Raw genomic sequence first — 11672 nt, 5'->3', positions numbered from 1 at the left:
ATCTACACAGTGTCCCAAGACCCTCTTTTACAGTGAGGCCCCATCTTCATGTCCAACCCAGTCCTCCCCAGAGCCTAGCATCTGTATCCACTGATTCCTCGGACGCCCTGCAAGCACCTGCCTCACACCCAGCTGGCCTCTTCACCTTCCCCACTGCCCGGCTGTTCCAAGAACATGCCAGCCTTCACCTCCCTGTGCCTCTGCCCTCCTGGTTCCCCATCCTGTCCCACCTCCTTGGCAAACTCTCACTTGTCCCTCAACACCCAAATGAAAGATCGCCTCTGAGAACCGTGCCTGAGCCCCTGGAAGAGCCAGCTCACCCTACCCTGACTGCGCCTGCTCTTGCCGCCCCACCACACAGCCCCAGGCTCGGTGTCTCCAAGCGCTCTGTGTGGGCCCTCTAGACAGGAAAGCTCCTGCCAGGTTAGAGTGTGCGGATCAGGAAAAGCCTGATGGAGAAGCAATCCGTGGGCTTGGCTCTGCCAAGGGGAAGAAAGGCACATGCCAGGGTGGGGAAGAGAGGGTACTGTGGATGGAAGGGACAGCTTGGCCACAGGGAACCTTGAGTGCATGTGGGATTGGCACTGATAGGCGGAGGGCTGTGTGCAGGGACGGGACCCTTGGCCTGGAGTCATGTTGGAGCTTTCAAGGCCTCACAGGTGAGGGTGGTTCTCACCTCCATACCCCAGGCTTGAGGACCCACACCCATAGCTCCTGAATATACTCTGCCCATTCTGGTGTCTGGGAGGCTCCTCTCCGGGCACTAGCAGGGGTGTGGGGTTGTGGAAGTGTAGAGGGCATCCGTAGGCAAACCCACCTCTCTGATTCTCCCCTGGCCTGAGTCCACAGAGCTGGTGACCTCTAGGCTGGAGCCTGCCCCCACAGTCCCGGAGGGCCCCCCTCTCTCCCCTGAGCTCTGGCACCCAGCTTCTCTGGCCACTGAAGCGGCTTAATGTGCCCAGGTCACGTGGGCCGTGCTACTGCCCGTGGGGAGGGCCCAAGCCCCCACCCAGTAGCCACCCGACCGGGCCCTGACGTCAGCAGCATTAACGGTTCGCCAGGCCTGTCTAATCTCTGTTCCGTGGCTGGGCCAGGTTAGTCCCGCCAGAGCCAGAGTCGAAGGCTGGGAAGGCCCCCAGGGGCACCTTGAGATTGAGGTCAGGCAGGGATGGTGGAGGCTGGAGGTGCCCACAGTAAAGGCCCCCTGCCTACAAGACCACAGTGTGGACACTGTGCCGACTCTGGGCCAGCTCCCTCTGATCCTTGGCCTTGGACTGTGAATCAGGCATTAGGCACCCATTGATCCTGCTCGTAAGGGTGCAATTACACAGGTGGGGTAAGCGGGGCTGAGGAGGCTTCAGGCCAGGAGACTCGACCCCCAGCCCCCATACTTGCTGGCCATGAACAGGGCAGCTTGAGGCCAGGCAGTGTCCTCAGTCCATGGGATCCAAGAATATTGGTTCAGAATCCCAGTCCCTAGGGTCAGAACCTGGAGCGTGGGGTCCAGGCCCTGCATGGTGTTTGGCCTCCTCTCTGTCCCTTGCCTAAGAAGGCTGGGGAGCTCATTACCTTCCTTCCAAGACAAGGTGGCCACGAGGAAGACCCCATTAACCCACCTCTCCCGCAGCTTCCTCTGTCTCAAGCCTGCCACTGCTAGCTTCTCAAAGCCTTCTGTCTTCCGCCTTGCCCCTCCCCACAAATCCCGCCATCACTCTCCCCTGCCCCACCTCACTCCAGTAAATTGTTTGGGCAGAGGGTCCTTAGCAGGGATGAGCAGCCCAGCTCAGCCAGGCCCAAAACCACCCAGTGAGATCCTGAACCACTGGCCTGAGCCTCATCCTCCCCTCAGGACTCTAAGCAACACCATTGTGGCTGCCCATGTGTCCTGGGCTCTCTAACCCATCCAGCGTCCCTCCCCTCCACCCCATGCTCAGGCCTGGGCACCCTCACTCTCCCCTTCTAGCCCCGCACAGGCTCACAGTGCCACTTCCACCTGAACATTGAGGATCCTGCCCACATGCTGCCTTCTGCCCAGCCCCAAGTATCTGTCTGACTCCTGGACCTCTCCCCCAAGTGGCCACAGGTCCAGAAAACTCAGTCCCCTCAACACTCCTGTGCAGTCCCAGCTTGGTGGGGGCATCACATGCACTTGGTCACTGCACAGATCCAGACCCTTGTCAGTGAGTCCCACTCCTTGCAGATCCTGGCTCCACGGGGTAATGACATAAGTCTCTTCCTCATGGACCCTCCCAGCCCCACTCCTCTCCTCCCCCATGCCCAGCCCCCAGGAAAAATATGTGCCCCTATATACATGTTTTTATGAAAAATTTTAATGATTATTTTTTCCAGAAACAGATTTGGAAAATATCATTGATGATTTTATTTCCATTAAAGCCAAGAAAATAAAAGTATAAATTCTGTTTTAGGTATAAATAAAATATTTAATCTTAAAGTAATATTGTGAGTTTTAATATACCTACTTACAATTTGTTCGATGTTTTTTCAACTACTTTAATGTTCTGTAAAAAAAAATTAACCTTTAAAAATACATAAAAACATATATAGGAGTGGACATTTTTCCTTTTGCTTCAGGGTCCAATATGGCTCTGCAGGGCTCTCTTGGATCTTGTCTTTATTTAAAATTTTGATATTCTGTTCATTATGGATTTTTTGGCAGTAATTTTGATTTTTGAAAGTATTGCATTAATATTTATCTTGATTACTGATTTTTTTGGCATCACCTTAAATCTTAATACCTGAGGTGAGTGCCTCATTTGCCTCACCCTAATCCCAGCCCTGCAATTATATTCTAGCTTCAAGGGCTTCCTGGACCCATCATCTTCTGGAGGAAGCACAGGCCCTTAGGCTGGCGTTTGGCACCTGCCCAGTCTCCCCACCCCGTCTCCCCTTCCCTGCTCCTGTTCCACTGAACTCCTGTGGTCCACCAGCCCATGTTCCTGGGCCTTATACACACTACAGTCCCTGCCAGAATGAGCTTCCACCTCACAACCCCCTCTTGATCCAACATCATCCTTGTGAACATTTCCCACGGCTCCTTTCCCCCTCTCAACCCCTCTCAAGACCACAAATTGATCCCATGCCCCCAAGAGTGCCCCCTGCCATGTTAGGTCAGGTGCTTCTCCCTGGAAGGGACCACTTTCCCACTCACGTCCAGCCCAGCACTGGGCACTTAATAAATTTGCATGACTCATGATCATTAACACTCTCCCCCTCCCCCCAAGAAAGGACAGCTGGGGCCTGATGCAAAGATTTATTGCTGAGTCTGTGTATCTAGCTGAAGGGAGTGCAAATTATGCCCTGGCCTTGTTAGACGGATGCTCCTTGCCCTCGACTACAGCACAGGCCCCAGCCCACGGGCATCAGCGAGGACTTGGTGCTTGATGAGGAAGTAGGGAGCAGGGGTGTGGGGACATGGATGCCTTTGTCACTGATGGTTCAGGCATGGATCTCAGTTTTTCCCACCAGGGAATGGGCCCTGAATGGGAAGGATGAGAGAAGCTGCTGGCAGGGACAAGAGGGTCACCTGGGTTTGCTTATGACCCTACCTGAGGCAGACCCCTCTGGGCACAATCTGGGCCTCCTTCCTGTCCCAAATCCCCTGCCTGGGGCTGATCGATGGGAGCCGGACTCTGCTCCCAGCCACCCCTTAGGACAGTTCAGCCATTGGCCACAGCTGGTGTCAACAGCACCCTCCCTCAACAGACTGGCCTGGAGTACTGTGGGTGTGTAAGTAAGTAGGACATGAATACAGTGTCCAAGCATGGAGGGGGCAGAGCCTGTGGGGGAAGGGGTTAGGATATGTGGGGAAGGGTCCAGCTTGAGTCTCTTCCTGGCACCAGGAGCTCCCAGGCTTGCCCCCACTCACTAATTCGTCTATGTATGAGTTTCACAGGCCAGAGCTGGCTTGGACTTTGGACCCCTAAAGCTGCCGGGTGGGGCAGTCACTGGCCACTGGGCAGATGGGTGTCAGACTTGTCACATGGAGGTGGTAAGGCTAGAATGGGCTGATGGTAAGCAGCAGGCCTGCTTGGAGGAGGGTTCCCTTCCTGCCCCCCTGCCCTTCATGAAACTCTGGGAGGGAGGGCTGTTTGCTGAACCCAGACCCACCAGGTGAATCACGGGCCTCCTGGGGCAGGAGAGCAGCAGGAGATTGGTCAGTGGGGTACTGCTGAGTCACCGTGAGCTGTAGCTGCCCCAAGTACTGCTTGCTCCTAGCTGGGGCTGGCTGTGGTGGGTCCTGGAGGCCAGTGCAGCCAGGCCGTGAAGGGCAGTGCTGGGGTGGCTGGGGGCACCGGACTCTGGGAGACCAGGGAATCCTGGGAGCCATGGGGGAGGGTAAGTCCCTCAAGGTTAGCAGGGCTTAGGGTTTTGAATCTGTGGCTGGTGAGGCCACAGGCTGGGGCCCAGGAGTCCTGGGGGGCTGGTAGGGGTCAGGCGGATTGGGGCTACAAGGCGGCAAGGGCTACAGGGTCTCAGGAATGCATGAGTCCAGGCACCTGTGAAGAGAAAAAGGAACAGAGTCAACATCCCTAAGCGCCCAAATAATTGGGTTTAGACTGAGAGACAGGTGGAGGTGGGCTTGGAAGCAGTGACACCTGGGGGGTTGGGGCGGGGTCAAAAGAGCTTGAGTGGGTGGGGCTTGTGAGCCAGGGGAGGGGCCTGTGGCCATGGGGTGGAGCCTGAGGAGTCAGGGTGGGGCCTGGAAGCAATAGGGTCTGGAAGTTGGCGGCCAGAGGGCAGGCAGTGGAGTGGATCTGGAGAGCTGGGGAGGGGCCTGCAGTCGAGAGGTGGGATGGGGAGCAGGGGAAGGGGCTTGGGGTATTGAGACCAAGAGGCACGACAGGGGAGCATCCCGGCCTGCGCGCGAGGAGCCACCTCAGAAGAGGCCGCAGTCTTTGAGGTTCTCCTTGATGATAATGTCGGTGACAGCGTCGAAGACAAACTTGACGTTCTGTGTGTCGGTGGCGCACGTCATGTGGGAATAGATCTCCTTCACGTCGCGTCTCATGTTGAGCTCGAGGAATTGCACCTTGATGTAATTGCCCGCGTCCTCATATGTGTTGGGCCCTGGCGAGGAAGGGGGAGCTCTCACTCCCGGTAGCAAATCCTCCCCGCGGCGGGAGGAGCGCAGGCCGAGATCGTGGGTTTGCGACGCCGCCTGGCGGCGGGCCGAGGTTCTCACCATTGTAGTCCGGAAAGCAGATGCTGAGGTGCGCCTTTTTTATCTTCTCCGAGAAGACGTCCTTCTTGTTGAGGAAGAGCACGATGGACGTGGTGGCGAAGTAGCGGTGGTTGCAGATACTGTTGAATAGGTGCAGGCTCTCGTGCATGCGGTTCTGAGGAGGGCAGAAGCTGTCGGGCACCGGGGACTGCGGCCGCCGCCCCCACCCGGCTGCAGCCGGCGGGCAGACCCCTGCTCTCTGGGCTCCGGGGCCTCCCTGCCCAGACAGCTCCAAGACCGTCTCCCCGTTCGCCCCCCTAAGCAGGGCAGCAGGCTGCCTCATCTCCTCCTTCAGACCGCTCTGGGTCGAATGTCCTCTCTCAGATGCTCCCCGCGCCCGCAGCGCTGTCTCTGCTTTCCGCTCTCCTCCTCCCCGCTCAAACGCTCAGGCCCTGCTGGAGCACTCACCACTTCGTCGTCCTCCACAAGCACCATGTCGTAGGCGCTGAGAGCCGCGATGAAGATGATGCAGGTCACACCCTCGAAGCAGTGGATCCACTTCTTGCGTTCTGAGCGCTGCCCGCCCACATCGAACATCCTGCGGGGCCGTGGGAACCTGAGCCGGCGCATCGAGTCCCCTGGACGTGCCCACAGGCATCCCCTGGTTTCCTAATGCTGGCTGGGAGGCACCCAGATGGGAGTGGCATCTGGAGGGGCCGGGCATTTCTGCGGGCGGGCTGTCCAAGAAGGGGCAGGGTCTCTCGTAGGGATGGGGCCTCTGGGATCAGACAAGGCCTCAGGCAGTGAACTTGCGGGCAGGCCCCCGGAGAGCGAGAGCTAGGGCGCGGGGTCGTACCGGAAGTTGAGGTCCTTGAAGGAGAACTGCGTCTCAATGATACCAGTGGTCTTGACACGCGAGCGCAGCACGTCCTGTTCAGTGGGCACGTAGCCCGGGGTTACCAGGCGCTCCAGGTCCGAGAGGTAGCTGCGGGAGATCCGGGGTGTGGGTAGGGTTGGGTGGAGGGGCGTGGCAGGGCCCCGCCCGCCCCGCGCCCCGCCTGTGCTCTCACTAGCCAGCAGAGTCGTTGAGCTGGTATTCCGAGGCGCGATCGAAACAGGCCTGGATACCCGAGTCCTTCCACAGCCGCTGGATGATGTCTGACATCTCCTTAGGCATCGTGCCCTCCTCGATGGTGTCCGCCATGTGCATCAGCTTCCGGGCATCGTCCTGGGGTGGGGGGCAGGGGAGTGGTTGGTGGTGACCATGGACTTGGGCCCAGCCTCGCACCTCGAGTCTCCAGAAGCCCTGTTCAGCTAGTCTCTTGGCATACCTGGCGCGCAGAGTCTCCATACTGGATATTGAGCGTGGTCATGGCGCGCACGATGGCCAAGATGGACTGTAGCGTGTTGCCATATATGATGGCAATGAACTCGAGGCACTCTTCCAGCGAGTACCCATCCTGGTGGATGATCCTGCAGCCGTGGGGAGCCGGGTCAGCACCTCTTGGGTAGGTGGGGAAGGACAGACCTCGTGCGTGTGCCCACCCCCAGGGGCCTCGGGTAGGGCAGGGGCACTCACTTCATCTGCTTGACAATGGTACTCTTCCCGGACTCACCGGCACCTGGAATGGAAACCCTACCTCAGAGACGCGCTGACCGCACTGCCGCCTCTATCACACCTGTTTTGCCCCCAACCCCCAAAGTCAGGTCATGATGCCCTGGCGGCAAAACATAAACGTCAGGAGTGACAGAAGGGGGCTGACGAGGGGAATCGACAACCTCGACTGTGCTGAGGAGCCTTCAAGACCCTGGTATTTTCAGTTTTATTATTCTGAGGACAAAAATAAAGAAACCTGGAGCTCCGCCTTGTGGAAGATTCTGGTACTGCATGCATGGGATTATTTGAGCCAGGTCAACCCCTGCTTTTAACCTGTGGTGGGAGGAAGTGTCTCCAAGAGGCTCAGAGGGAATTAGCACCTTTTGCTGGGGGAGAGGACAGAGCTAACAGCCCCTCTGAGCCTGTTCTCATGCGGGTGTTGGGCACAGTTAATGGGATTTCTGGCTTAGCCTCACTCTCTTGCCTGGGGTACTCTGGCTTGGTCCTTCTGCCCACATCTAGCTGTCTGGCTGGACCCTGGAGAGCCTGGGTAGAGTCTGCACTGCCCTCTCAAAGCAGCTCCTTCTTCCCTTGCGGGGAGGAAGTGGCCTTGGGGTACTAGATCAGCCCCATCTCCCTTCACCACCCATGGGACCAAGGACATGGCTTTACCTATTCCCGGCTGGGCCTTAGTACCCCCCCCTTTAACTGTTCTGCAGGTCTGTCAACAATAAAGCTCTGGAAACTGAGGGTCATTGTCTGTGGATCTGGGTGGTCCTAGAGGCTGCCCACTCTCAGGAGGACTGTGACCTTCTCCCTCCCAAGGGAGCAGCCTTGTTGTGGGGCTCCCAAGGAGGCCCCTGGTTTCCGAGCCCTGCCCAGCAGGCCCATCAAGCCAAAGGCTGGTGTTTGAGGGAGCACAGCCAGGGCAAAACTAGGCCTCGTACACACATCTCTACAAAAGTGAGATTGGTACACCCTTCTTGGGAGGGGAGGTTGCCTGAGGCTGGGCCCTCTGAAGAGGGGTTCTGTGGGATACCCAGCCTTAGGGAGCCAAGGCATCACTTGTCAAGGCTTGGCCAGGGCTCCCACTCTGTTTCCTGCCAGGTTGCAGGCTCATTCTGTTTCCCAAGTCACACCTACTTCACAGAAGGGCCACCTGCCTGCCCCTGGGCCTCTGACTAGTAGCAGTGGCCTCGCCGCAGCCCACCCCCTTACCCAGAAGCAGCAGTTTCACGGTTCGAGCATCCTTCTCGGCATCTTCTTTCAGCTTCTTTTCCAGCTCCCTTGAGTGCTTCTCCTCAGCACTGGCCCCAGCCCCCATGGTGCCGGCAGGAGGTGAAGGAACAGGGTGGTCAGTTGGCTCTTCTGGATGCAGGGGATCCCCAGAGCCAGGCTCAGGCCAGCCTCTGGCCTCCCCAGACACCCTTCTGACCTCAGAACTGGCAATCAACTGGCTGTCCACAGACCTGTGAAGGCCCTGTTGGGGCTGCTTAGTAGGATTTGGGGGGTTGTTGGTACCCAAGAGCCAATCAGAGACAAGGACAGGTGAATCCAGCTCAGCCCCCAGCCGCCCTAATCAGGCTGGCATGGCCCCAATCCCTCAACTGCTGACTCTGCACCCCCTGTACGCTGCTCCCCAAACCCTCTGGGAGAGACCCTGGAGGTAGTCCAGCCCTGCTCCAGAGCAGGGAGACATGTTCCATAGGATCCAGGCTCAGAAAGGGGAGGAGAGGGCCTCAAGTTCCAGGGTGGGGGCATTGGGGGGTAGGCCTGGCAGCAGAGAGTAGAGGGAGAAGCATGCAAGGAGCACCTGACCCCTGCCCAGCACAGGGCTTAGCATTGCTCCTTACCTAGCTCACACCAGCCCTGGTGGATGGGTACCCACATCATTTTACTGATGAGGACGTGGAGGCTCAGAGGGTCGCACAGCAGGACGTAGTTGAGAAGGGCTCGTGACTCTGAACCAGGGCTCCATGCTCAGCAGGGAGTCAAGAGGGAAAGGTGGACATTGCATTTGCCCTGTACCAAGGTCTGCATCTGACCTGGTCAAGGCCTCTACATGCCTCCATGATTCCAATGGACTTGGGTGGGTGTGCAGGTCTGCTACGTGTACTGGGTGTGTGCTTGTATACTTTACTGGCACCAAGCAAGGCAATGACATGACACATTTGTCTATGTATACTTGTGTGTTTATGTATGCATTTTTATGCCTTTGTGAATGCATGTGTGTCTATGTTTGCCTGTTTGTGTACCGTGTGTGCATGTGCATGGATGTGCTTTTGTGCATTTCTCTTCCTGTGCAGATGTGTTTGTATGTGTACTTTATTATGCTAAACTGGGTTAATGTGTGTGTGTGTGCGTATGAATGTATAAGTGCATGTATATGTGCATGTGTGTGCACTTGCCTGTGTACATGTACATTTATGCATGTGTCTGCCTGTATGTGTGCACACTTGCACATACCTGTGTCTACATGTACCCATGGTGCAACACTCTGACCTGCGGAGGTGGCCAGGCTCTTCCAGGGAATGTTTTGCAGGCCTGTTATCAGATGGGAAAACTGAGCTCTGAAGCAGGTCTGGTGTTCCCAGGGGAGGAGCAGATGAGCCTCACTCTTCTTCTGTCCCCTGTCAGTAATCTGGGACCTGCCTAGGGGTATCTCCAGGGCACACCTGCCTCAGTTTAGGGGTCAGAGGTCTCTGTGGGGGTTTAGATGGGACAGGACGTGCTGCTGAGTGGAAGTGGTTCAACCGAGCATGTAATGTTGAGCTCCAGCCTCTGGAGATTTACCACGTCCCATCAGAAGACCCAAATCCTGGGCTCTCAAGGCCCCCTCCTGGCTGAACTACCCGGAAACCTGGCTGTCTTAGGACTCAACTCTTGCGGACCTGGGGTGCCAGGGCCCCAGATACTGAGCATTGAAGACTGTCCCTAGTGTTGGGAAAGCTGGACAGGTGCATGTAAATCAATGAAGTTAGAACACACCCTTACACTATACACAAAAATAAACTCAAAATGGCTTAAAGACTTAAACATAACACCATAAAACTCCTAGAATAGAACATAGGCAAAACATTCTGACATAAATTGTACCAATATTTTCTCAGGTCAGTCTCCCAAAGGAATAGAAATACAAGGAAAAATGAACAAAGGTGACCTAATCAAACTTAAAAGCTTTTGCACAGCAGAAGAAGAACTACAATTCTGTAGCCTGTGGAAGGAAAACTACATTCACAGAAAGATAGACAAAATGAAAAGGCAGAGGACTTTGTACCAGATGAAGGAACAAGATAAAAGCCCAGAAAAACAACTAAATGAAGTGGAGATAGGCAACCTTCCAGAAAAAGAATTCAGAATAATGATAGTGAAGATGATCCAGGACCTCGAAAAAAGAATGGAGGCAAAGATCGAGAAGATGCAAGAAATGTTTAACAAAGACCTAGAAGAATTAAAGAACAAACACCTAGAAGAATTAAAGAACAAACAAACAGAGATGAACAATACAATAACTGAAATGAAAAATATACTAGAAGGAATCAATAGCAGAATAACTGAGGCAGAAGAATGGATAAGTGACCTGGAAGACAGAATGGTGGAATTCACTGCTGCGGAACAGAATAAAGAAAAAAGAATGAAAAGAAACGAAGACAGCCTAAGAGACCTCTGGGACAACATTAAATGCAATAACATTTGCATTACAGGGGTCCCAGAAGGAGAAGAGAGAGAGAAAGGACCCAAGAAAATATTTGAAGAGATTATAATCGAAAACTTCCCTAACATGGGAAAGGAAAGAGCCACCCAAGTCCAAGAAGTGCAGAGAGTCCCAGGCAGGATAAACCCAAGGAGAAACACGGCGAAACACATAGTAATCAAATTGATAAAAATTAAAGACAAAGAAAAATTATTGAAAGCAGCAAGGGAAAAACAACAAATAACATACCAGGGAACTCCCATAAGGTTAACAGCTGATTTCTCAGCAGAAACTCTACAAGCCAGGAGGGAGTGGCACGATATATTTAAAGTGATGAAAGGGAAGAACCTACAACCAAGATTACTCTACTTGGCAAGGATCTCATTCAGATTCGACAGAGAAATCAAAAGATTTATAGACAAAAAAAAAAAAAAAAAGATTTACAGACAAGCAAAAGCTAAGAGAATTCAGCACCACCAAACCAGCTCTACAATAAATGCTAAAGGAACTTCTCTAAGTGGGAAACGCAAGAGAAGAAAAGGACGTACAAAAACAAACCCATAACAAGTAAGAAAATGGTAATAGGAACATACATATCAATAATTACCTTAAACGTGAATGGATTAAATGCTCCAACCAAGAGATATAGGCTCACTGAATGGACACAAAAACAAGACCCATATATATGCTGTCTACAAGAGACCCACTTCACACCTAGGGACACACACAGACTGAAAGTGAGGGGATGGAAAAAGATATTCCATGCAAATAGAAATCAAAAGAAAGCTGGAGTAGCAATACGCATATCAGATAAAAGAGACTTTAAAATAAAGAATGTTACAAGAGACAAAGAAGGACACTACATAATGATCAAGGGATCAATCCAAGAAGATATAATAATTATAAATATACATGCACCCAACATAGGAGCACCTCAATACATAAGGCAACTGCTAACAGCTATAAAAGAGGAAATCGACAGTAACACAATAATAGTTGGAGACTTTAACACCTCACTTACACCAATGGACAGGTCATCCAGACAGAAAATTAATAAGGAACCACAAGCTTTAAATGACACAACAGAGCAGATAGATTTAATTGATATTCATAGGACATTCCATCCCAAAACAGCAGATTACTTTCTTCTCAAGTGCACACAGAACATTCTCCAGGATAGACCACATCTTGGGCCACAA

At 53.7% G+C, this 11672-nt stretch overlaps 1 protein-coding gene across 1 annotated transcript; it reads right to left on the bottom strand.

The window, feature by feature from the left end:
* Positions 1–4897: 4897 nt before the first annotated feature.
* On the bottom strand, positions 4898–8103 carry GNAT1 (G protein subunit alpha transducin 1; the record flags this gene model as incomplete). The annotated part of the gene is made up of 8 exons (XM_082664095.1): positions 4898–5088; positions 5204–5357; positions 5651–5780; positions 6039–6167; positions 6253–6410; positions 6514–6655; positions 6762–6804; positions 7998–8103. 8 exons carry the CDS (start codon positions 8101–8103, stop codon positions 4898–4900), a joined length of 1053 nt encoding a protein of 350 aa, XP_082520221.1.
* Between the last annotated feature and the right edge of the window lie 3569 nt (positions 8104–11672).

Source organism: Grampus griseus (assembly GCF_964374135.1).
Source record: "Grampus griseus genome assembly, chromosome: 10".
Taxonomy (NCBI): domain Eukaryota; kingdom Metazoa; phylum Chordata; class Mammalia; order Artiodactyla; family Delphinidae; genus Grampus; species Grampus griseus.
Note: the sequence above shows the minus strand (reverse complement) of the source record. Positions and strands in the feature narration are given on the sequence as shown.